Here is a 26,742-nt window from a genome sequence, read left to right as displayed (position 1 = left end):
ATCATCTCTCAATATGTCCTTTAAATACCGATAGGGGTGCCTGGGTGGTGGAGTTGGTTAAGCATCTGACTCTTGGTTTTGGCTCAGAACATGATCTCAGGGTCCTGAGATCGAGGCCCATGTCAGGCTTCATGCCCAGTGTGGAGTCGGCTTACGACCCTCTCTCCCTCTGCCCCTCCCCACTGTGCTTTCTTGCTCTCTCAAACAAGAAAGTAAACCTTTAAAAAAATAACTATAGAGGTAATTAAATAAAAGGGGAAGGAGATCTTTGAACAAAAATATATACTGAGTATCAAAAAACTTACTTTGGGGCACCTGGGTGGCTCAAGTCAGTTAAGTGTCTGCCTTCAGCTCAGGTCATGATCTCAGGGTCCTGGGATCGAGCCCTGCATCGGGCTCCCTGCTCAGCGGGAAGTCTGCATCTCCCTTTCCCTCTCTCTCAAATAAATAATCATAGTCATGGCATGTTAGTAAGAAATAAATAAGATATTTTCATATGGGCTGAGTAGTGGAAAATGCAGAAGGCTGATTGTTTCAGTGGGCTGGGCATTATACTTATACAACGCCCAGGAATATTTTCTCCCCTTTTTGAAGTAGCCATTACACACTTGGCTCATTAGTTTCTAGAAAAAATATTTCTATCAGATTTTTTTTTCAAACAAAATGTCATCAAGCCAGGTCCCTTACCTTTTTTTTTTTTTTTTAAGTGAGCACTATACCTGATGTGGGGCTTGAACTCATAACCCTGAGATCAAGAGTTACATGCTCTACTGACTGAGCCAGCCAGGTGCCCCCAGGTCCCTTATTTTAACTTCTGTGGCTAAATATAAAAATAGATCTCTGAGAAGCAGCTTTTTTAACTTTGCCCGCAAGTGGCCATTATTGTCTGGGTATTACCTTAGACTTAGGAAAAATGGACTTTCTAAGAGTCCTTGAAACCTAGTATTATTTGTAAGTAGAGAAACTTCATGCAATTGACTAAAAATGTTTTAGTTCAGTGTTTGTACATTAAGACTTCTAAATTTTATTCTCTTGTGTTTTTTTAAAAAAGAAGGTAGTTATCATTGTGACTTAACACAAGTTCACTAAAGGAAATAACGTCATAATGGGATATCGGAGAACACTACAGAAGGTACTGCTAACAGCTGTTACTCAATATTCATTTTCCTCTTCTTCCTACTAAACGCAACTTCTCATTCAAACATATCAGGGAGCACTCACTCTTTGAAGAGTAAGGGAGGGATAAAGAAGTTTGACATTTACTGAGATAGGTCCACTGGAGAATTTTAGTCAAAAGAGTGATAGAATCTGACTTGTAAAAGGATCACTCTGGATGCATCAGAGCAGGGATTTGCAAATTATGGCCCATGGTTCAAGTCCCGCTGCTTCTACTTTTATAAATCAAATTTTTGGAACACAGCCATATCCATTCATTATGTATTGTCTATGGCTGCTCTTAGGCTACAACAGCAGGGTAGTGGGCCCCAGCAAAAGTTTGTTGATCCCTGCTTTAGTGAATAGAACCTAGGGTGAAAAGGGGGGAAGCAGGAAGACAGATGGAAGACTACTGCAGTAATACAACCAAGAGCTTATGGTGGCTCACAGGAGTGCGACAGCAGAAGTGGCAAAAAAATACTCAAGTGCTGAATGTATTTAGAAGACAGAGCCACAAAAATCCCGATGGACTGGATGCAGAGTATGAGAGAAAAAAATTAATTAAGGATAACACCACAGTTTTGGTGTAAACAACTAAAAGAATTGTCAGTGTAAGAAGAGGAGGGCTGGAGAAGGGCAGAGGGGAAAACTTAGAAAATAAATTTTGTATATATTATTTTGAGAGATTAAGTCAGGGGATATTTGAAAAGTTAATTTGTCCAGTTACTGAGCACCGCTGTTACATGACAGAGTTAGAGCCACAGATTTTCAGTTTCATACATTGAGGTTTTGAGTTAAAGTGTGTTTGAAAAAGTTTTCCTCTGACTTAATATTTCTTCCTGTAAGGAGAATATCTATTATCAACCGAAATAGCTAATAATTCTTAAATGAAACCAGGTAAGTTAGCTATTAAATAGGAATGATCATATTTATAACTGTAATTATGACTATGCTATGGCACAAACAAGAATCAGTATGATGATACATCTTATTCCCCAAGAATTCTTGGGAAACCTAGAATTTTTGGTTTAAGTACAGTTCTATCACACGGTACTTAAAACCACTTAGGATAAAATGCATTGAAGATTCCTCAAAATTTCAGCCTCATAATTTGAATTTTTTTTTAATTTTGGAGATAGAGGTAATTGATTTCTTTCCTTTCTATCCATGGAAATTCTTCTAGGTCCACCTCATATTTTACTTATTCTGGAAGCCTTAACTGAAACTCTAAGAAAAGATGTCCTTATTTGATTTCTGAATTACCATCTTTAAAATTAATCTGGCAATTAAACATATTAGATAATGTGATACTCTATTTTTATCTTGGGGGATTCAAGCAACTTGTTAGTCACACATTATTTTGAGAGAAAGCACTATGTCTTACACTTCTTTTTATCCACTGTACTGCTTTATAAACTGTAAGCACTCAATAATAAATTTACTGATCTGGTTTCCAGAGTTCCTATCAGCATAATGGACATATATCAGACATCTGAGATAACTTTACTGCATCTCTGGACAATTTTTTTTTTTTAAGAGAGAAAGTGGGGGTTGGGCGGGAGTGGATCTTAAGCAGGCTCCACGCCCGCCTAGAGCCTGACTCGGGGCTCAATCTCATGACCCTGAGATCATGACAAGAGCTGGATACTTAACCAGACTGAACCACCTACGTGCCCCAGGAGAATTCTATTTTTAAATAAGCACTTTTCTGTTATCTGCCTTTTTACTATTTTTTGCTTAATTTGAATACAATTAGTCAGATGGAAAATATCTTCATCTTTTCATACATGCGTTAAATATTAATTACTTAATGATCTCTCAGTTACTTTCCAGCTGTACAACTCTATGCATAAGAAGGGAAATAGTGTTTATTTGGGACAAGAAGACTAAGGAATGAGAACAATTCTATCTACTGTTAAATCCACTGGTAGACTAATACCAAACCATGTGTACGAAAACCAAATTAAAGGGAATAGTCTGTAATATTCTTACACTTCATGATATTTAAAGTTTGTCCCACATAAATTACTGGCACACAAATCCTACTATAATACTTCAAGCAAAACAGTGAAATTAAAATATGCCAAACAGTAACAGTGGATCCAAATATGGCACTGCATGAAGAAGCCCCAAGGTGTTAGTTTGTGCACAAGTATCAAATCAAGAGGAATTAGGTGAAGTAAACTGCACTCTTGGGACCAAAAAATTATGTTCTCACAGGGACTTAAACACTGTAAACCTCAAAAGTTCATCAAAATTGTCTTGAGATAAGAAAAAAAAAATTAGATACAGGGCTAAATCATTTTTCTTTAACCATTCTGCGTACCACATAAATAATGGGTTAACCTCCTTTTATCATCACTGACAACACAGGAGAGAAAAATGTGGGCATATGTGTGATATTCTCTTTGGTAAATCTTTCCCAGACAAAAGCAAAAGAGGTAACAAGAATAGTAGCTGTGGGATCCAAATTAAAGCAATTCCTAATTATAAAGCTGAAACAAGTAAGAGCTCAAATGAAGCAGATAAAACACTTAAAACAGATGTATTCTTAAATTTTTCAAGGCTCTCTGGAGATAAAGACCTTCTTGACCTTCTTAGTCTCCCTAGCATTTAATTCTACATTTGACAACTTATATTTAATTCTAAAAATGAAAGAAGTTAAAAAAAAATCTTCCTTGTGTTTATTTAACCAAATATACTTTCCATTTATAGTCTTTTAGGGAATAGAAAACATGTCCCTTGTATTTCATTTACTTTAGAGTAAAAGTGAAATAAGTCTTATTTTTTAAAAGAATCCCATTTCCATTAGAGGTGACAAATCTTATTTCCGTAACATTTATTTCTTACATCCTCTGATCTGTCTCAAATTATCCACAGACTAAAGATGAAGTAATCAAACCGATACTACTACTGACCTAAGGACCATCTAATTATGGCTCACATGCTCTGTAAATTAATGAAATCTTGGTAACGGTAGTGTCCTACTTTAGATTCATAATTGTCTAATATCAACTATGACAAGTTCTGCCATTATTATTCCAGGTGATGTACACGCTATGCTTTCTGGTTATTTTCAGCAATAACAATTAATAAGGATGGTTAAAAAGTAAAAGCAATTAAAAGATGAATAAAACTACATTTTGTAATGTTTTTTATATACACAAATGAATAAATCCCACCAGATTACCAAAAAAATCTGCTCAAATTATAAGATTAAATGCTCAATATTTAGAATATGATAATTCTGTAAGTAAAATACTTTCACATGCTAAACATTGAAAACTTGAGTAAATTAAATGTTTTGTTACAGTATATTCTACTACTGTGTACTTCTGAGTTTTTTCAAATACTACTAGTATGCTAGTACACCTCAACAATGTTTATGTTCATCAACAGCACTTTTAAAAGGAGTGCTTTTGTTTTCACAGGAAACTATACTAAAACAAAATCAACCTTTTGTTTTCTTTCTTTGGGCTTCTTTTTCTTTGGTGATATTTGTCCATCTTTTTCTTCATTTACTTTTTTCCTTTCTTTTTTAATCTGTTTTTGCTTCTGTTTTTCAGATTCTTCTTCTTCATCTGAACTGCTTTCTGCTTTCTTGGTTTTATGCTTAGGAATTTTCTTTGGTGGTTGCAGATTAATTCCTGCATCTGCCGTCCAGTCAGAATAGTCACTAGAGTAGTCACTAGAAGGCAAAAAGGGATTTAAAAAATATATATGCCAGATATACTGTAAGACTTTCTTTTAGAAAAATGTAGAGAGATCTCAATAAAGAATACGCACAAAATAAACTAAAAGTATTTCCCTATTTTTCAACTCATCACCTTTTAAACGGTTTCTTAAATTCTGTAGGCTTAACTTACTTAAATATCTCAAAGAAGTTTTCTAAGGTAAATAAGTATACAGCTTTAATTGTAACAATGAATTTAAGTGCCTTATTAGATTTTAACAAAAAAATTAATTTCTGAGTGCGGCATATGTTCAACATACCGTGGGGCATACAAAAATAAGGAGCAGAGGGTCACTTTCCTCAATTCCAGGAACAGTACAAAGATAGTATGGAATACTACAAGAGATATCAATACTGAGGAAGAGACATGGAGATTACTTTTTTGAGAGGAGGTGGGAACTCTTGACTAGGGGAACTCCAATGATAGAGCACTACTGCCTTCATGATAGCTAGATATTAAATGTGGTTGGGGTGGGGACTGTCAGAAGTGTTCTGGCCCAGTAGGAAGACTGCTTGCAAATTTTATTCAGTACCTATATTTACGTTAGGTACATCTTATGCTTCAAAGAATGACACAATTCTGAAAAATAAAGGCCTTCGTGTTTTATTTATCACTACCAACCATGTTTGCTTTTCTTTTCAGTTTACCTTCAAAAGACCTAATTTTTACCGAACTGATGTTGCAAAATAATCCAGTTATGTTATCTTCTGTTCTAATTTTAGTACATGAGAATACTACTTGATTTTGTACAATTTTAAAATATAAATATAAATGCTTTAAAGAAATCTAAGTTATACTATGTTAAAATCAATAATTAGTTCTCCTGTATTTAGTGATGTATGACCTTACTCCTCTATAAAGATTAACATTGAAAGGACAGATTTTTCTGGAGTTTTATTCTAGTACCACCACCTCTTACCCCTGTCCTGAATGTCCTTAGTAGGTGTCTACAAATATCTCCCCAAGAATAATCATCACAGGTAACAATCAAATAATTAACGTGCTTTCCAGTATGATTTCATGACTTCATGTTAACTTGCAAAGGATTTTAAAGAATTTAAAAAATATTTTTAGACATTACACTGGATGCATGCAAATGTATCCACAGAGCAAACATCTATCCAAGAATAAGCTGTCCTCCACTTATGAGCATTTATTTATACTAACTCCAGCCATGGTCACGATAAATGGCACCTGCTAAATACTCACAGCTGCTACTCTCTGGAGTACTCAGGACTTACAGAAAATCTTCTGATTCTAGCATAGATCTAACTTCAAACTGCAGAACCCATCTTCTTTAAAATTGCCCCTCATCTGCTGAAACCACTAATACTCTTTCCTATAAGAACCTCTGTGTTGTCTCATGGTTTGAGATACTCTACTTCCATTACTGAGACAAAACACAAAAGAAAGAGAGTGTTTCTTTCACTGCCCTGTTTCAAATATAAAGAAACTACCAGACACAACTATGGGTATGTGCGTATCATTGCTGGGAGTCACTATTGTGGGAATAAGAAAGCCCTTGATTCTTACAGTGATATAAGGAATTATAACCTCCACCTCTTGGTTTCCTTGGCAATTTTAAGAGCTACTGCTGATGGGGAGTAAGTGTAAGCTAAATATAATCACCATGTTCCCAAAGGCTTGGGAATGCTACCAAGGTCAGCAAAGATCACCAACCTTGTAACAATGTGGATCACTAGTATATATACAGGAGATAAAGGAATCCTCACTTCCATGGTCAAATGGGGTAAGAATAACAGGAAAAGGAAAGCTTATTCTCACTGCTGGAAGAAATAATTTATCATTCAACAAATTACACTATCTCATTACTTTCATAATTTAATGCTTATGTATTTCTCAAAACCGGTAATGAATTTGTGGTTCAGTACTACAAATAATAGTATTCAGACAATAAAATATCAACTAAGAAGGCTAAAAGCATCATTTTATAGATCTAGTTTCAATAACCAACATTTTTTTCTTACCAGATAAAACATGTCAGAAAGAAAATGTCCTAAAATTTGGACAACTACAAAAAGATCTCTGAAGAAGAACCAACTTTAAACCCAAAGAGATTCTGAAATGTGTTGCTGAAAAGAAGAATTTTCAGCTTTCTAAAGATTTCATATTACATGTGGAGAAACAAATTCATTGAATTACCTAGAACTGCCATCACTGTGCCATGCTCGCTCTTCCTCTTCAGATGTCCCACCACTGACAGCAACAACTTCACCTTCCTAAGAAATATTTCACACATATTTTATTGTTTAATTTTACAAAATAACATTCTAGAATTATTAGAAAATAGCAGTGATATCTAATAGTACCAATCACATTAGGGTATTTACAACAATTGAAAACCCGATTTTAATTATTTTAAAACATAGATTTTATATTTAATACAAAATTATTAAATGTATCCAAATCATTAAATGTATCCAATGAAAAATGTATCCAATGAAATAATACCTATTAATACTGGATACAGAGCAATCTCTCAGATGATTAACATATTGAGAAGTTTCAATTAGGAGTTTACATTTTACTTACTGTCATCATTATTATTTAAAAAAGCTTTATTACACATACAAAAAAGAGTATTCCAACTTTGGTATTATCTTAAACGAGTGATAGAGGATTAAAAACTACCCAAAGACTGTTTCTCTTTAGTAAATACTCTCTGCTCAACATAGGATAGTCCAGTGAGGCCATTTTCTTTATAAAAATTGTATTGAGGGGCGCCTGGGTGGCTCAGTTGGTTAAGCGACTGCCTTCGGCTCAGGTCATGATCCTGGAGTCTCAGGATCGAGTCCCACATCAGGCTCCCTGCTCAGCAGGGAGTCTGCTTCTCCCTCTGACCCTCTTCCCTCTCGTGCTATCTCTCATTCTCTCTCAAATAAATAAATAAAATCTTTAAAAAAAAAAAAAATTGTATTGGGCGCCTGGGTGGCTTAGTTGTTAAGCGTCTGCCTTCGGCTCAGGTCATGATCCCAGGGGTCCTGGGATCGAGCCCCACATGAGGCTCCCTGCTCAGCCGGGAGCCTGCTTCTCCCTCTCCCACTCCCCCTCCCACTCCCCCTGCTTGTGTTCCCCTCTAGCTGGCTCTCTCTCTCTCAAAAAAATAAAATCTTTAAAAAAAAAATCTGTTTTTCGGCGTCACAATACCTTATTCAATTTCTCCCTTGCTCAAATAAAATTCTACACTTCAATAAAAATAACATCAAATTAATTAAGCTTTTACTATATTACAAAAGCTATTCTAAGCATGTGTATACATCATCCCATTTGATCTAGATAAAACACTACTGGGATAGGGTCAGTTATTTAAACAAAAGAATTAAAGCTTAAAAAGGTTAAGAAATTTACCCTGTACAACACAATTAATGAGCAACTAAGCTACTCCAAAGTTTAGACTACTCTCCACAAGAATGGTTCAGTGTTATTACTTGCTGGGCACATTCAAAGAATTTTTCAAAATAATAAGATGTATTCCTTTATTAATTAAATAAAATAGCATATCTTGGGAGAAAAGTTTTCTCTTTCTGATGTTTTAATATTGAAGAATGTGTATTACACAGCTATTCCACAAAGTTTTGAAAACTAAGCAAATACAAAAAGATCAAAATCCAACAGTAAATTTTAGTTAGAAAATTTAATCTCTGCTCAATATAACTAAAAAAAAGAATGTAAACATAATGATCTGATTATTCCCATCCTTACTATACATATTACTTCTTTAAATGGAGAGAAAAGAAATGTACTTCTGTATTCTTAGTACAAAATTAAAAGGTACTATACCGAAGAGTACAATCTATTTGAATAAAAAAAATAGGATTCTTTTCATTAATTAATATAATGTGCTCAAGATGATATTCTGTTCTCAATGTATTCCTCTAGAAATTGCTCTAAAAGGATGTTAAAATAGAAGCAAATTAGTTTTGAAGACAAATAAGGATTTAGTTAACCTTTTATGTGACAAATGTACCTGGAATACATAAGATTCTAATAAGCTGAATCTTATTTAAAGTTATAGGAACATATTATTAAAAGAATCATACTAAATCTTTCAAAAAGAAAGAAACATTTTATAGAGGCAAATAACTAGCTCACATATATTTTATGTTTTATGCATATATCTAAACTGTCATGTATCAGATTTATTAGTATATTTGGTCCTTTTTACCAGATTGGACATACCATTTTGACCTGGCCACCCTAGGACCTAAAGCCACTGGAGAACAACTATTCAGTTGCAGTTAGCATACTCTCAGTTTGAGTTTTATTGCCATGTCTACAGAAAATATACTCAGAGAATTTCCATATATGTCTAACATTGTTCATAAATGTATAATAGTCAATAAGATCATAGTCTTTGACCTAAATGGGAGAGGGGGGGTGATCAGGAAGGGAAGGGAGATGCTGTTAAGTATTTTTTAAGTTTAAGCTGTGATTGCAAATTGACTTCCCTTGTTGAAAGAATATGTAATTTTAGGGACAATGATATTTATGGAAATAATTACATATAAGGAAAATTTAAAATAAATTGAGAAGTTATAAACTGGTACAGAGATCAAAAACTAACCAAAATTATCAAATGTCTATTAATTAGTTATTATAAAGACTAGAGCTTCATGGTACTATTTTATTTTTTTAAGATTTTATTTATTTATTTGACAGAGAGAGACATAGCGAGAGAGGGAACACAAGCAGGGGGAGTGGGAGAGGGAGAAGCAGGCTTCCCGTGGAGCAGGGAGCCCAAAGCGGGGCTCGATCCCAGGACCCTGGGATCATGACCTGAGGTGAAGGCAGCCGCTTAAGGACTGAGCCCCCCAGGCGCCCCTTCATGGTACTATTTTAAAAGCTTGGCTTTAGAGTAACAGGACCCTGTGTTTAATTCCTGCACTACCATTTAATAGTTAGGTACATAGGTAATCTAAACCTCTTTGAACCTCAGATTCCTCACACATAAAATTGGAATAATTAATTCATATGCATTTGTTTTGTGAATTTGACATAATGAATATGTGTGCCATGCCTGGAACATACAAAACAGGTCTTCAGTAAATGGAAGCTATCACACTATTATTTTAAGACCTAGAAATACCATCTTTGAGTTTCATCTATAAATACGTCAATGAATACAAAGAACAATAGTCATACTTAAAAAAAGTTAAACTGGAAACAAATTTATAAATGTGCTGAGATCTTACATCTGAAGAACTAGTGCCATTTTCTATCTCTTCTGAAGGTCTAGGAGTCTCCTCCAAAGCAGATCTTGTACGGTAATTGTGTTGATTTGCCTGCTGCCGTTTGGATTCTCCAAGATCCAGGAAATGCTCATGAGCATGATTCTGAAAAAGTAAATTAAATTTATTTAAAGTAGCATTAAAGAGCATGCTTTTACTTTAGAAGTTATATATTTTTTAATTATAAAAAATCCACTCATATTTAAGATAATCATATAAGTGGACTATGGTACCAATTCAAATATTTTAACATTACATTAAATCACAGGTTTGTGTATGTTGAAATTCACTTGCTGGCTTAATATAACTATAAAAAAAATTTTTTTTCTGATTAAGTGATACAGACTAAGGGATTCATAATAACAGACTAACAAATTCTCCTATACACACACTAAACCTATAGAACAGATATAAGAGAGGACCAAGAGCTGTGAGGCATATGTAATAGGCAGAGGCAAAACGGAAACCAAAATGGTGGTCACAAAATTACCCTGCCACTATGAGGCTAGGACACCAGTTGGCTGGCTATCTTTCTTCTACTATAGAATGAATATAGCAAATGAGAACACAACTAACAATCATCAAAAAAACTGATAAAGTCCAACGTGGTGACAGAGATAAACAAACTCAACAAACACAAGAATTCACACCTGAAAAAGAAACTTGTGTCTATATATAAAGATTACTTTCAAAAAAAGACTGACATCAGATTTATATATACAATATATCATAAATATACATCATACAATAAGAAAATCTTTAAAATGACAGAAAATAACTTTGGATCTATAACTATATCTTTTTTTTTCCCCTTCTCATTAAAGTTTGTTTCAATGGGTCTCAAAATTCTCTGACAGATTTCTGGTCAAGTTGTTTCCGTTACAAAGTACTGATTGATTGATTTACTTATTTATTATTTTAAGGATTTATTTATGTATTTTAGAGGGAGAGCACCAGCGGGAGAGGGAGAGAGGATCTCAAGCAGATTGCGCTGAGCGTAGAGCCCAACCTGGGGCTCAATTTCATCACCCTGAGATCATGACCTGAGGCAAAAGTAAGAGTCAGACGGCTAACCAATGGAGTGACCCAGGCGCCCCCCAAAAGTACTGATTTAAAAACTAATTACCTTAAAATTGCTGCACACTCGCACAAACCAGATGATCCATGAAAGGTTCTTTTCTTTAAGGTTTTATGATGCATTACTACTAAACAGTTTCTTAATATTAAACTTAATGGTGAATTGAGACAAATAGTTCTGAGATCACTCTTCTACCACTGATTAAGACAAGGTGGCAGGTATTATGGAAAATATTTATTTAGCTTTCCGGGCAGACTTGGTGACCTTGCCAGCTCCAGCAGCCTTCTTGTCCACTGCTTTGTTTACACCCACAGTAACTGTCTATTTTATGTCACAAGAGCCAAATGACTCCAAAGAGGATAGTCAGTGAAGCTCTCAACATACATGGGTCTGCCAAGAACTATATCAACTATGGCAGCATCAACAGATTTCAAGAATTCAGGGTCGTCTTTCACGTTCCTCCCAGAACAGCAATCAATCTTCTCCTTTGGCTCAGCAAACTTGCAAGCAATGGGAAACTGTGTACAATTCAGCACAGGTGTATAGCCAGCACTGACTTGGCTTGGATGACTCAGGATAATAACCCGAGCTGCGAAGCCAGCTGCTTCCATTGGTGGGTTATTTTTGCTGTCAGCAGCTGTACTGCCATGGCAAGCATCTTTTATAAACATGTTCTTGATAGGAAAGCACATTAGCCCCAGGAAGAGCTTCACGGTACAGACTTTACTACAAATGTAATGGTGATTGGAGCAAAGGTGACCACTATCACAGGTTTGAGAATACCTGTCTCCACTTGGCCCACAGGGACAGCACCAATACCACCCAATTTTGTGGCTATGATATAGGAGCAGGCACAAGCGTCTGTCAGTTGGATGAGTTGGTGGCAGGATGTCCAGAACAAGAAGCATGGTTCCGTTGGCCCTGTCATCTTTACAGGTAGAATTTCCACTCCTTGGACCAATGCACATTAGCACTTGCTTCTAGCATGTACCATTCCAACCAGAAATAGGCACAAATGTTACTGTATGGAGATTATAGCCAATTTTCTTAAAATAGGTGCTGATTCCATAAAGATTTCTTCATCTCTCTCCTTCTGGCTGTGGGATGCTCAACGGAATTCGTTTTGTTAACAGCAAATAAGAAGTGCAACATTAGTCAAGTTCATGTTCATTTGCAGGTGATTTTCTTTTTCTCTCCAGAAACTTTTAGCATGTTGTGTTGTTTTCAAATCTCATTATAATGTGCTTAGTTGAATTTTAAATTTTTAAATTCTGTATTATTTTTTCCTTGAGACATGATGTCTTTTCTTATTTATCCTCTTTGGCACACCAGCCAGAGGTTAATTTTAGGAAAATTCTGGTTCATTATTTTTTCAACCCTTACCTTCCTCTGTATTTTCTCTTCTTCAAAGACTCATTAAGTACTGCTTATACTACTACTTCTAATCTTATGTGCTCTCTCTACATATATCCACGTACATATTACATAAATACATATGTTTGCTTTTTATACTTCCTTATTCTTTCCTTCCTTTCATCCCTTGTTGGTACATTCTGGGAGAGTTCTTCAACTTGACTTCCCAGCTTACTAACTCATCCTTCAGTGTCTTACATTCTCTTCTAGTTCTCTATTTCAATAATGATGTGTTTTATCCCAATATATCTAATAGGATCCTCTACAGAACTGCTTTTCCTTACATTTCCAATATCCCCTCCTAGCTCTAAGAATATGCTATTTCAAATATCTGTACCGTGTATCCCGCTACTTTCCCTGTGTAAGTCATGTAAATCCATCTACAATGTGGTTTTGTTCCTCCCATCATGGTTTGGCTTCACAAGTGCATTGGGGTGCTGATACTGCACTAAGAAGGAGAGAGAAAAGAGCAAAACTCTTAAGTCTTGCTTTGTATTCCTAAAAGGTTCTGGATGTGCACTTCAAGACCTACATAATACTGCATCTGAATTCAACCATTCCCTGTTCCTCCATCCACCTCCACTCTCTGCTTCCTTCTGTGGTTGTGGAACCAGTCTTATCACTAGAACCCTGCCCTCATTTCAGCCCTACTCTTGTCTAAACAGCTACTAGTGATAGCTAAGTAAGAAAAAAGACATTTTCACATACAAGGATAGAAGATTCACTCCATCTGGATTTTCTCTAAAAGGATTACTGAAGGACTTTCTAATTTTGTAGAAATTTTGGGAAATCATAAAGGTATAAAAAGGAGATACTGTTCAACTATAATAAATTTTGAGTAATATGTGAATATAATGTACACCTGCTTCTTTCATTTAACATATTTACCTACAATTCAAATGCATTAATTAAAAATTGCTATTTGTTCCATTTTGTAAAGCTTTCTCCTCAATTTCATATTTCTTGAGGATAAATTCCGTGTCAAATAACATTAATGTTTTTAATGCTTTCATAAATAATACAGTGGAAAGGAAAGCTGGCTTTCAACCAATATTTGTTCTCTTTTTGCACGTACATAAAAATTTTCTTTGTCAGAATTTCATAGGGCTAAAATTCTGGCCAATGGGATATTTGGTATAATGTTGCAGAGCAACTTCAAAGAAAGTTCCTCAATAGAGCATATGTGCCCTCTGCACATTTTTGACTTGGTCCTCCATCCTTCCACCTTGAATGAGAAAGCTGGTATCTTGAGGCAGGAATTCAAATTCACACCCGAGAGAATGGGAAAAATCAAAGAGCTGCAGTTCTCAACATCATCATACTGGGTCTGGACCAAGTGACTGAGGCTTTTACATCAGAGATAAATATTATATCCATTTACTTAAGCCACTGTAATTTTGTGGGACCAAACCTGCTGCTAAAGATTACATTATAACTGTTTCCTAAACAGTTTTTATATTAATTTATACTTCCCACATGCACAGCATCTTTTATTATTAGAAGAAAAAACACTGCAGCTCTGGGATGAGAGATGGCCATCTCATAATTTGTACACCCGGAGGTTTGTTTTCAAACCTTTATTTTCATAAAATTTGAAAAACAAAAAATGAGTTCATAAACATTACTGTTCTACTTGCTTTTTTCACTTAAAAATGTATCATGAACATATCTCTAAGGCAATGGAGTTCTAACTCATTTCATTAAAAAGCTGCACAAACAGACATTTTCCAAAGAAGACATCCAAATGGCCAACAGACATGAAAAAGTGCTCAACATCGCTTGGCATCAGGGAAATCCAAATCAAAACCTCAATGAGATACCACCTCACACCAGTCAGAATGGATAAAATTAACAAGTCAGGGAATGAAAGATGTTGGCAAGGATGCGGAGAAAGGAGAACCCTCTTACACTGCTGGTGGGAATACAAGCTGGTGCAGCCACTCTGGAAAACAGTATGGAGGTTCCTCAAAAAGTTGAAAATAGAGCTACCATATGATCCAGCAATTGCATTACTGGGTATTTACCCCAAAGATACAAATGTAGGGATCCAAAGGGGTACTCATCCCAATGTTTATAGCAGCAATGTCCACAATAGCCAAACTATGGAAAGAGCCAAGATGTCTACTGACAGATAAATGGATAAAGAAGATGGGGTGTGTGTGTGTGTATATATACACACACACATATATATATACATATATATACACACACACACACATATATATACATATATATATAATGGAATATTATGCAGCCATCAAAAGGAATGAGATCTTGCCATTTGCAATGACATGGATGGAACCGGATGGTATTATGCTGAGCGAAATAAGTCAATCAGAGAAAGACATGTATCATATGACCTCACTGATATGAGGAATTCTTAATCTCAGGAAACAAACTGAGGGTTGCTGGAGTGGTGGGGGGTGGGAGGGATGGGGTGGCTGGGTGATAGACATTGGGGAGGGTATGTACTATGGTAAGCGCTGTGAATTGTGTAAGACTGTTGAATCACAGACCTGTACCTCTGAAACAAATAATACATTATATGTTTAAAAAAAAAAAAAAAGAATATAGCAGGAATGGAAAAATGAAGGGGGGGGAATTGGAGGGGGAGATGAACCATGAGAGACTGTGGACTCTGAGAAACAAACTGAGGGTTCTAGAGGGGAGGGGGGTGGGGGGATGGGTTAGCCTGGTGATGGGTATTAAAGAGGGCACGTACTGCATGGAGCACTGGGTGTTATGCACAAACAATGAATCATGAAACACTACATCAAAAACTAATGATGTAATGTATGGTGATTAACGTAACATAAAAAAAAAAAAGCCGCATAATATTCCTTGGGTAAATAGATACCACGACAGCCTACCTCTTTTCCACCAATGGACACTAAAGTCATTCTAGTTGTTGCTACCAGAGAAACTATAAATATCCGAGTGTACAGACACACATATATGTACATACATTATCAGTACTTTTCTATAAAAAAAAAACTTTGAAGAAAAGTACAACTATTGGACTAAAAGTAAGCATATCTTTTGATTTTAATAGATACTACCATATTCTATCCAAAAAGTGGTAGCAAAACAAACTCTCACCATCACTATATGAGTTTATATCGCCATATCCTTGGATTCTGAGCAAAGGAAAAAACCCAACCAACCAACCAGCAACAACAAAAAACCGCCCAGAAAACGAAAGATTACCTCAGATTATACTAATGGGAACCTTTGTGGGGTCCTACTGATCCCAGGGTATGACACCCTTAATAAAGGAAAATATAAAATAGCAAAGGACTACTTGAGTCCTTTAAAAAGAAGAGTCACAAAATAAAAAAGAGTTCTAGGAAAGAACACTAATATATAGGTTTAAGGAACTCAAATAGAAAGAGAAAGGAGAACAAAGCAGGGTCAAGAGACCAGTTATTTTTTGTTTGGCTAGGTGCTTAGATGATGACTTGTAAATGAAAAGACGCTCCGTAGTTTACCTCAATTCTGAAGCTTTCAAACTAAGGTGGTTTGAGAAAGAAAAAGAATGGAAGAATGGATAATTGTGATTCCTTGACACTCAAGGAGATAAATACACATCTTTCCCAGATTAGGGCATAAACCAACTGAAATCCATTGGATCCCAAGTTTCTCCAGAGTAGGATGACAGAGAAACCAACAAGGCAAACTAATAGAAACAACTTACTTCTTTTAATGGGGAAAATAAGAACTATTATTTATAGTAGCATAGCTGTCTTACCTATAGTAACAGGTGTAAAATAGAAAAAAAGAAAAAATAGGACAAAAAAACACAAAACCAAAAAACTGTTTTAGAGTGCGCCACCAATGGCAGAGCTAAAAAAATAAAAAATCTTGCTTAGGCTTATGATATAATTTATTAAATTTAATAGGCATGTTAACAATTGGCATTTGGGGAAAAGGTATACTAGAAGGCAGTAAAATAAAAAAATTAAAGTGGTAACAGATAACCTAAAGAGATAATCAAGAATTAACTATATCAACTTTATTTCATTATTCTTTTTACAATGTTAACATTTTTAATTACAAGAGCCTTAAAGTAGTCACTATACTTATGAAGCACAGTATTAAACATAAAAGTAATTACTATTTACCTTTGCAACAGAGGGTATTTTATTTTCTTTTGGAACAGTAAGGTGTTTTCTTTTCTCTTCTGATCTATAAGTTTTTATTTCTTCCTCTCCCTTTGCAGTTCTCCATTCTTCCTGCCTACTGAAAGAGAATTAAAAGCCATTCATGTTAATCTAAACTTTTTACAACTGATTTCACTCTGAAAGGCATGTTCAGTGTCAGAGAGGGAATGCCACTCCTGATGTTTTCTTTTCAGATGGAGGCATGTGATAAAGATTCCTGAGTTTAAGTGCATAGATTGTTAACTCTGGACATTTGGCATTAAATGACTGGAATACTGGATAGACAGACTATTTGAATTTGATACTACTGCTTCTGTTTATGGTCTCTGGCAAATCAAGTATTCAGTACTGGGAACATGGTTCTTCCTAAGGTAATGCTCTAAGGGTGAGAAATTGGATTTATTTTTTGAAAATTATGTCAGTGTAGGGCTGTGATAATCTCTTATGCCATACGGATAGCTAGAATCTTAAAAAAAAGAGGCACAAGAGAACCTTGAGGTTGAATTAATATAACGCCTAAAGCCCCAAAAGAACTATATTCTCTCCAGTGAAAAGCAGGTCTGGCTTCAGCTACTGAAAAAACTTCAACTCATTGCAGGCATCGAGCTAAAAGTGAGCAACAGAAAAAGTTGAGGAACATTAATTGTGAACTTTAATTTCATGGAATCTGAACTTACAAGGGCAAAAGAATTTTAGTTTTTTACTTTAATTCCTTACAACTTTAAAGTTTTTGACCTGCAGGGTTATTTAATCTTTGAACTTTAATTTTTCCCTGGAGATTTCAGTTGGAAGGGAGTTAATACTCAAACTTGAAAGAATACTACAATGTTGATATTACTAGAGTATATTAATGTCATTTCACTTAATTGCAGAATCTCTAACACAGCTGGTAATAATTCTCAATAGAATATAAAATGAGTAAGTTTAAATCTTGCAAAAAGAATGGCCTTAATTTTTTGTTTCACCATAATTTTTTTATTCTTTAAACTTTTATAACTGTAGATTCACATATAGTTTTAAGAAATAATACAGAAATCCCTTGTCTCCTTTACCACGTTTCCTCTAATAGTAGCATCTTGCAAAACTATAGTACAATATAACCACCTTGATGTTGACACTGATACAACGCACCAGTACTATTCAGAACCCAGTTTTACTTCTACTCATGTGTGTTTGTGTATTTAGTTCTATTCAAGTTTATCAATGTGCTGGTTTGTGTATCCATTACCCCAGATATGATACAGAATATTTCCATCACCACAAAGATCTCTTATGGTGTACTTTTCATAATCATACCCATACCTTTCTCTCTTCCCCCTCAACCCTTCCTCTCCACAAGGTCTAGCAATCACTAATCTGTTCTCTACCTCTTATAGGTATTTTAAGAATAGTCCATAAAGTATGTAAACCTTTAAGATTGGTTTCTCACTCAGCATAATTTCAAGATTTATTCAATTTTATTTTATCAATAGGTTGTTCCTTTTTATTGCAGAGTAATATTCCACAGTGTGGATACAGCTAATCTGTTTAACTATGTACTCAGTAAGGACATCTGGGTTGTTTCTATTATTGGCTATTACAAATAAAGCTGCTATACACTTATGTACAGGTTTTTGTGTGAACGTAAGTTATCATTTCTTTGGCATAAATGCCCAAGAGTGCAATCACTGAATAATATAGTAGTTATACATTTAGGTTTTTAAAAAAGTGCCAAACTGTTTTCCAGAGTGGCCACAATATTTTACATTTCCCCCAGTAATGCATGAGTGATGCAGCTTCTCCACTACCCTCCTTAGCACTGGGGTATGTTACTATATTTTGGCCAGTCTAATAGGTATATAGAGATTATTTCCATGTGGTTTTTAATTTGTATTTCAGTAATGGCTAAGGATGTCGAGTATCTTTTCAAGTACTAATTTCCCATCTGCATATCCTCTTTAATGACATGTCTGTGTCTTTTGTCCATTTTCTGACTGGATTTTTAAATTTACTGTTGAGTTTTTTCTTTTTTTAAAAAGATTTTATTTATCTGACAGAGAGAGAGAGAAAGAGCACAAGCAGGGGGAGCAGCAGGGAGAGGGAGAAGGAGAAGCAGGCTCCCTGTTGAGCAGGGAGCCCGATTCTGCGCTTGATCCCAGGACTCTGGGATCATGACCTGAGCCGCAGGCAGATGCTTAACTGACTGAGCCACCCAGGCACCCCTACTGTTCAGTTTCGAGAGTTCTTTACATATTACAGATAATAGTCTTTTGTTGGAATCCAATCAATGTGACTGGATTTAATTTTAATTAATGTAACAGGTCTGATCCACTTAAGAGCTTTCTAAGGGCAAACTGTAAACTACCTATGAGGAGGACATAGCCCAGGAACATTCTCAAAGTTAGAGTACTAAGTACTGGGGGCAAAGCTCCAGGAAGGTCAAATATCCTTTGAAGTCATGGTCATAGCCCTGCTTTATCACTGGCTCAATGGTTAAGCTCAATGAAAAAGGGATAAAAAGGTAAAGAACATATGGAGAGAAACAAATCTTCCCCCTCCTCCTATTTCCTTCCACGTATAGGGACCCTCATTACCAACTAGCAACTCACTCCTGGCCTTTTAACCTCCTTGCTCAATTCTTCTCCAGGGGAAGAAGTGAACTAATTAATTGGTGTGCTCTGGAAGGAAAAACCAGCTTAGTATGGCCCAGTCCTATGCCCTTATTTGCAATGTATACATTTTGTTCTGCATTTTAAAGACCCAAACCCCATTGCCTCACATGGGGAGAAATACTGTGATCCAGTGCTACCTGTGTTTGGGGTTCAGGACTAGGAACACACTTTCATGCAGATAAAAGCCACATCCTTCACAGGATGGACAGGGGCACCTGGGTGGCTGTGGCTCAGGTCATGATCCCAGGGTCCTGGGACTGAGTCCCACATTGGGCTCCCTGCTCTGCCAGGAGCCTGCTTCTCCTTCTCCCGCTCCCCCTGCTTTTGTTCCCTCTCTCTAGCTGTCTCTGTGTCAAATAAATAAAATCTAAAAAAAAAATTAAAAAACAGACAAAAATCCAACTAAAAATATATTGTAAGAGTTAATTTTTTATTAAGGACATCTGGGTATACTTGTTATCACATAAAGTTATTGTTCAAATTTATACCTTATTTGTATAATCTTAAATCCTAACACAAATTTGAAGTACTGTCCAATCAAAAAGCATAAACTATATAAATACTGATTTAAAAGTGTTTTCTTAAATTATACAATTACTATCTTTTGAGTTTAAGAACTAGAAAATTCCTAAAATCAAATTTACATTTTGATCTTCATGTTTCTTATTATATACTATGTAGTTGACCCATGAATGGGTTACAACTATCTGAGTCCACTTACATGTGGATTTTTTATACTACAGTAGTATAAATGCATTTTCTCTTCCTTCTGATTTTTTCTTCTTTTCTCAAGCTTACTTTACTGTAAGAATACAGTACAGAATACGTATAACATATAACATACAAATATGTGTTAGCTGTTTGTTATCAAGGCTTCCAGTCAAGAGGAGACTATTAGTAGTTAACGTTTTGGGTAATCAAAAATTATATGCAAATTTTCTATTGTGCAGGGGGTCAGCATTCCAATTCCCATGTTGTTCAAAGGTCAGTATCAGTTGGATTTATATGGACAACATTCATGAATATTTGCATTACTAAATCACAAGGAATCAAAAGGAACTGGATATAAAGTTCCTTTACAACACAGACCTTGAGAATAGAATTACATCAATATTTAATTTATAAATGTATACAAATATAAAAAATAATCATTAAAGAATCATTTTAATATATAAAAAATGTTTATGTATTACAACAAATAATGCCATGTATTTTCACTATGAAGTATCTGAATATGGTATGAATAGTTAGTAAAACCTATAAAAAATTTTAACAAACTTCATGAAATGTGTTTTAAGATGCAAACAAGACAAACTAGGATTTAAAACATGCTACTCATCTTAACACATCCCCCCCCACCTTTTACATGAATTATTCTAGAAAAGGACATGACTGAAACTTAATTTTCTTCCAGAGTCATGACTAGTTTAAAATCCTAGCTCTGAAGATAAATTTAAAATAAATTACAAACTTGAAAAGGTACTTTGAAGGCTATAATTTAAAAATGAACATAAACAACGGTGGTACATAAAACTTCACAACTCCCCTTACCTGGCTACACCAGCTGATAGCTCAGGTACCACCACCCTTCGACTCCAAGCTACCAGATCCCGCTCTGTGGCTATTTCACTTCTTGGTGCATTGCTGTGCATTTGCCGTACACCTTCAATTTGTCCACTACGCCTTAGTCCTACATTTGGTGGTGAATGAACCTCTGAGGTAGAACTTACAGAGCCTAAGTGAAAAATATGGTAAGTTCTATTTAGAAACATTAGCTTAACAGAAAACAAAATCTGTATTATCTTCCACATGAAACTTTATATTATGGCAAACAAGTAAATTACCAAATCAGGAACCAAACCACAGGCAAAAGTTTAATGAAAACAAAACATGGCTATTCAGTTAATTAGATAATGAATCATAACTGTTGACAGAATTAACATGTAAAATCATTAATTTTTAAAAATGCTTTGTATTTGGGAGAACTATGTAATAAGCAAAAACAGACAAAGCCAAGAATATTTATGGTTCATGAATTTGCTTAAACTTTTCTCTGAAAGTAATATGTGACAATAAGGGCATGAGATATTTGAGAATGTGGAGTGGATTCCATACACTAACAAATAAATTTATTTTTAAAGTTTTTTTAGGTCCTACATGTTTACTCTAGGAAATCTGGAAGAATATATATATTTAAAGCCCCATTATCTGCAGCTGGAAACCTTAAGAACATTTTCTTAGGCATTACATATTTTTAAAAACATGATCATTCTGGCAGCCCAATGTTTCATTTTATGGTTGTGTCGTAATTTGTTTAATCACTTTTTTACTGTTCAGAGTTTAAACTGTTACAATTTTTTAAATATTTCACTTAAAGCAATCCCTCCTTACCTCTACTTAAACGGCTGGTATTACTGATACCGGCTTCACTAGAACGTCTCAGGTCTTGCTCCTGTTGTAGTCTTTGAATCATGCTGTCCAATGGGCTGATCTCCTGGTTTGCTTGCTGACTTAAAACTTGGTTCAGTCCTATATAATATCACACAAAATGCGAAGGACACTTTAGTCAACTAGTCAAACCACTTTACTAATTAAACTCACTGAGTCCAGAATTAAACATAAATTTTGCTTCAGTACAAGACCTAAAAAGATCTAAAATGATTAACTTGAAATACACATACATACACAACCAGGAATATGCTAACTCAATCCTAATTTATTACAAACCATGACAAGGATGATAATAAGGTTTACCAAGTGTTTATGATTCAGGCATTCATATTATCCCCACAACAATGCAATTAGATACATATTATTAACTCCACTTATAGATGAGAACCAAAATAACTACTCAATGTCACATATCTAGTAAATGGCAAAAGTGGGATTTCATCTTAGACCAGTTTCTTTTAAAAAAGGCAAATCTGATTACCCACTTTCTCAAAAACCAAAACAAACCAAAACAAAAAAACCTTTAGAGCTTCATTTATTCAGCAAATTCTTGAGTGTCTATTATGTATTAGGAACTATATACCAAAGAAGTAAGGATGCAGTGGTGAATAGAACGTCAAGATCCTTGACTTCAGACAGCTAACATTCTAATGGGAAAACTGAACAATAAACCCTTATATAAATGCAGACTATGAAAAATGTTAAAGATGACGACAGAAAGAGAAAATGGGGAAGAGAGATGGGAACTGCTTATGGTGAGTCAGAAAAGTCAAAGAAGCCCTCCTTGAGAAGGCAGCATTTGAGCTAAGACTGGAAGAAAAAGAAGAATTAGTCATCCATGTGAGGAGCAAGAAAAAGAACACCCCAGATAAAATGCAAGAGTTGGGACAAAGTCTCTGAGGTAGGGCGTAACTTGGTGTACTTTAACCCACCCTAATTTTCCAGCATCAACTTTCATCTCTACCAGTCACATGGGACCACTTGACTCTTCTGCCCTCCTAACAGGACAAATACCTTTATGCTTTGGAGCTTTTATCCATAATACTCTCAATTCAAGTATAAATGCGATAAACACTAACTTATCCTTCAAGCACCAACTAAAATGGCATCTCTCTGATATTTCCTCTGTGAAATCTTTCCAGACTACCCCTGAAAGAATTAGTTGCTATCCTCTTTCATTTCCTCAAACAATATATACATCTTAGCACTCAGCCCAATATAAAAAGAAAGCCCGCTAGTTAGTTCTGCAAAAGCATGGAATGCCTTATTTAATACTATAATTCTAAATCTAGCACAATGGTAGGCATGTAAAAATGTTTAATCCTGCTGAATGAATTAAAAAAATGTGTATTAGGAGATATATGAAAAGCACTGCCATGAGAGAAGGGAGCAAAAATAGCAGGTGAGTGGGTATACAAGAAATGCTGTGATGAGATCAGACTTTTAGAGTGGGCTGGGAAGAGAAGATACAAAGGACATTCTGAAACGAAGTAGTAAAGAAGATAAAAGGAAAGGGAAAGTTACATGTCTTAAGCACATAATGTTATTTCATTTTATAAGAGAAAACTAAAACTCAATGGGATAAAATAAGTTGTCCAAGGTCACAAAGCTAGAAAGTAGTAAAAGTAGAGGTAAAAGTTAAAATGCCTGTGGATGCTTCTTTCCTGTTATGCTGCTAGGAAAACATCTCATGTTTGAACATCAAGGAGTAATCTGATATAGCTAAAGTTGTAACTGAAGAAGCGTATTTAAAGTGTATTACTCAAATATAAATGTAACTGTAAATATAACACAACTGCATTCAAGCAAACTTATCATTACAGTATCCATTATCTATTTTTACCTAATTCTAAGGGATTTCCCAAATTTTATCATAGATCTAGATTTACAAATAGAAAAATAGTTACAAACGATGCTAAAGATTTTTTTCAAAAAGTATTTTTCTTCTCTCCTATATTGTACTTGGTTAAGTCAAAAATAATGCAAGAAATGATGTTTTACCCTGAATTCTGTGACCTAGAACACTTAAATATTCTATGACTCACTTTGAAGCCATAATTACTGTTACAGGTTCTCTTGTGGTCCTGTACTAATAACTAGCATCTAATTCATTTTCAAGATCAGGTACACTTTTTTACTACTAGGGAAGCTCAGTAAGGAAGAAAGAACAATGGACTAAGAGTCAGAGCTGCATTTGAGTCCCTGTGGTTCCATACAGTGTAACTTAAGACATATTTTGTTAAGTTTTCATTTTCTCAAATTTTAGAATAAGGATACCATAAGGATTAAATGAGATATTATATATGAAAGTCCTATACAAACAGTTAAATGGAGGAAAAAAATTAATAGCCACGATAATTAAGTAGCACTGATATTTTAATAAATGAGTCCTTTCCTTATTTCCCTGTGCCTGAAACCTATTTTGAGACCTGGGCAAGATCTGATTCTAGCCAGTTCCCCTCTAAGAGACTGAAGACATTTATCTTTATTTCAGTCCTATGATCAAGTCTTCTCTAATAATTGAGACTTCTCTAATCTGAATACCTGCCTAAATTTCTTCAATACTACCTGTTCTCAGATTCTTTGAGTTCATGCTATGTCCATGTATAAGACATTTTAGTTTCACATACTACAGACATTCAGGCCTGCTGGATTGTACTACTCTCTGCAAGTAGCAGCAGAGACTATTCTTCTAATGCTTCCCCTCACCCTCCATCCTGAGTGGGCATGGCCATCTTCAAGAGCAGCCCCTCCTACCCAAAATGTTCATCTTCATTGCAATTCCATGCCCAATCCTTAAAGGAAAATAAGAGATGGGTCTTCTATAATGCAGTGAGACTGGTTTTTCTGCACAGCTTACAGAATCTAAATTATTTAAAAGTTACTCATTATGTATTAATCTCTTATGTGTCCTTTACATATATCTACTTAGAAATTTTGTCCATTATGCTAGAGTTCAGAACTTAAAATATTTTCATAAATTTTTCTCTTTTTAAAAAGATTTATTTGTTTACTTGAGAGAAAGAATGAGAACACAAGCAGGGTCGGGCAGAGGGAGAGGGAGAAAGAATTCTGAAAGAATTCTGAAGCACTGAGGGCGGAGCCAGACTTGGGGCCCGATCCTGTGACCGTGAGATCATGACCTGAGCTGAAACCAAGAGTTGGATGCTTAACTGACTGAGCCACCCAGGCGCCCCTTCATAAATTTTTCTAATTTAAAATATAACAAAGATTCATAAATTACAAAAATGGTTTAACCTTTTATAACAGGTTTCCATTACTTTCACTAATTAAATTAGTGCTACATCTCTTGTCAAAAGGGAAGGTCTGCAGACCTTGTCTCCATTTCAACTCCCTTTTAATTCTTCAACTAATTTGACTTTCTTCCTCCATTATTTCACTAAAACAGCTCTCAACTTTCATTTCTACCTTACTTAAAATTTTTAAAAGTTGATCTCTTCTTAAAACAATCTTCAACATGAATAAGACTATCTAGTCTTATTCTCTTTCACATACTACTTTTCCCTTTAATAACATTTATCACAAGTTTTAACTATTTGTTTATAACTGTGTTTATTAATATTACTCCATGAGAACAAGGATTGTGTCTGATTAATTCCCTACTTAATACCAGTTTAGCAGGTGTCTAGAGAAGATGAATAAATAAATGACCAAGATTATTGCTTTAACTCTCCAATGTTTCTTAATTATCTTATAGTACATACTTCAGCATTATATAAAGGACTTTAAAGAAATTCTTAAAAATAATTTTACTTCTCATTTGTCCAAAACAGTAACAAAGCTTTACCCAATTAGCAATTTTATAAGACATCATTAGAAATGGAAAATTTGGTTGTCTATGAAAATGAGCATTTACCTGAGGAAGTTACTCCCATCTGAGGGATGAGTTGCTCCTCCCTGCAATTTTCACGACCAGGAACTAATCTCTGGTATCTTGATGGATGAGGATTACCATCAACATCAACCAAAAAAGGGGGAGGCATGAGATGAGGTGCTTGCTGAGTCTGTTCATCTAATACAAAGTTGTTGGCATCACGAATAAGGGGCCGATAATCACTATGAAAGAACATCTGATCTGCTATCTGTAAAAAGAAAGGCCCATAAAAGACTGGAAAAATAAAAAATTTATCATTATAAATTTCTAATGGAAGGCAATGTCTTTTCTTTTTTAAAGATTTTATTTAGAGCAGGAACACAAGGAGGAAGAGTGGGAGAGGGAGAAGCAGGCTTCCGGCTGAGGAGGGAGCATGATGTGGGACTCAATCCCAGGACCCTGGGACCACGACCTGAGCTGAAGGCAGACGCTTAACAACCCGAGTCACCCAGGTGCCCTGGAAGGCAATGTCTTAATGTAAATCATGGTATTAGGCAACAACATAAAAAAATATTCTTTTCTTGAGTTAATGGTAAATAAGTCTTTATTACACTTCTACATTAAATTTTATGATCAGAAAAGCAGCTTCTTTGAATTTTCTCTGCAACAAGGAAAAGACTGTATACATAAAATACTAACATGACAATTAAAGTTGTGTAATTTCAAATTAAATGATAAAATCAAATCTAGGTATAAATCATTCAGTGGTACTACTACTACTTTCATAGGACTACCATGCATTATCTTATTTTTTAAACTATTAAACATAGTAATTACCTGTTTCAGCATTTTGCAAAGGGAAATCAATTAATTTATTCTTTGAATTAAACTCTAATGAAATCACTTATACAATTTAAGAAAACCCTTAAGTATACAATAAATGTTGACTTATATCTTAACATAAAAATCAACATGGCATGATTTTGCAAGAGTTGATAAGCATTTTCTCTAGATTT

The 26,742-nt window shown here is 35.0% G+C and overlaps 1 protein-coding gene across 3 annotated transcripts in view; it reads right to left on the bottom strand.

Moving 5' to 3' along the window:
• Window positions 1-26,742, bottom strand: part of PHIP (PHIP subunit of CUL4-Ring ligase complex) — a 132,105-nt gene that overhangs the window by 33,178 nt on the left and 72,185 nt on the right. For 2 of the 3 annotated variants that reach the window (XM_028108003.2, XM_028108002.2), the window contains exons 17-23: window positions 25,769-25,994; window positions 21,832-21,969; window positions 20,992-21,175; window positions 16,751-16,868; window positions 10,103-10,243; window positions 7,053-7,129; window positions 4,612-4,843 (exon numbers count right to left, since the gene is read on the bottom strand). In XM_028108003.2, coding sequence (XP_027963804.2) covers window positions 4,612-4,843; window positions 7,053-7,129; window positions 10,103-10,243; window positions 16,751-16,868; window positions 20,992-21,175; window positions 21,832-21,969; window positions 25,769-25,994 — 1,116 coding nt within the window. The remainder of the gene's footprint in view (window positions 1-4,611; window positions 4,844-7,052; window positions 7,130-10,102; window positions 10,244-16,750; window positions 16,869-20,991; window positions 21,176-21,831; window positions 21,970-25,768; window positions 25,995-26,742) is intronic. The other variant, XM_028108004.2, reaches the window with a different exon arrangement.

The sequence above is a fragment of the Eumetopias jubatus genome, unplaced genomic scaffold, assembly GCF_037043125.1.
Source record: "Eumetopias jubatus isolate StellerSeaLion01/CBP00866 unplaced genomic scaffold, mEumJub1_p1.0 scaffold_6, whole genome shotgun sequence".
NCBI classification, from domain to species: Eukaryota; Metazoa; Chordata; class Mammalia; order Carnivora; family Otariidae; genus Eumetopias; species Eumetopias jubatus.
This window is presented reverse-complemented; position numbering and strand designations above follow the sequence as displayed.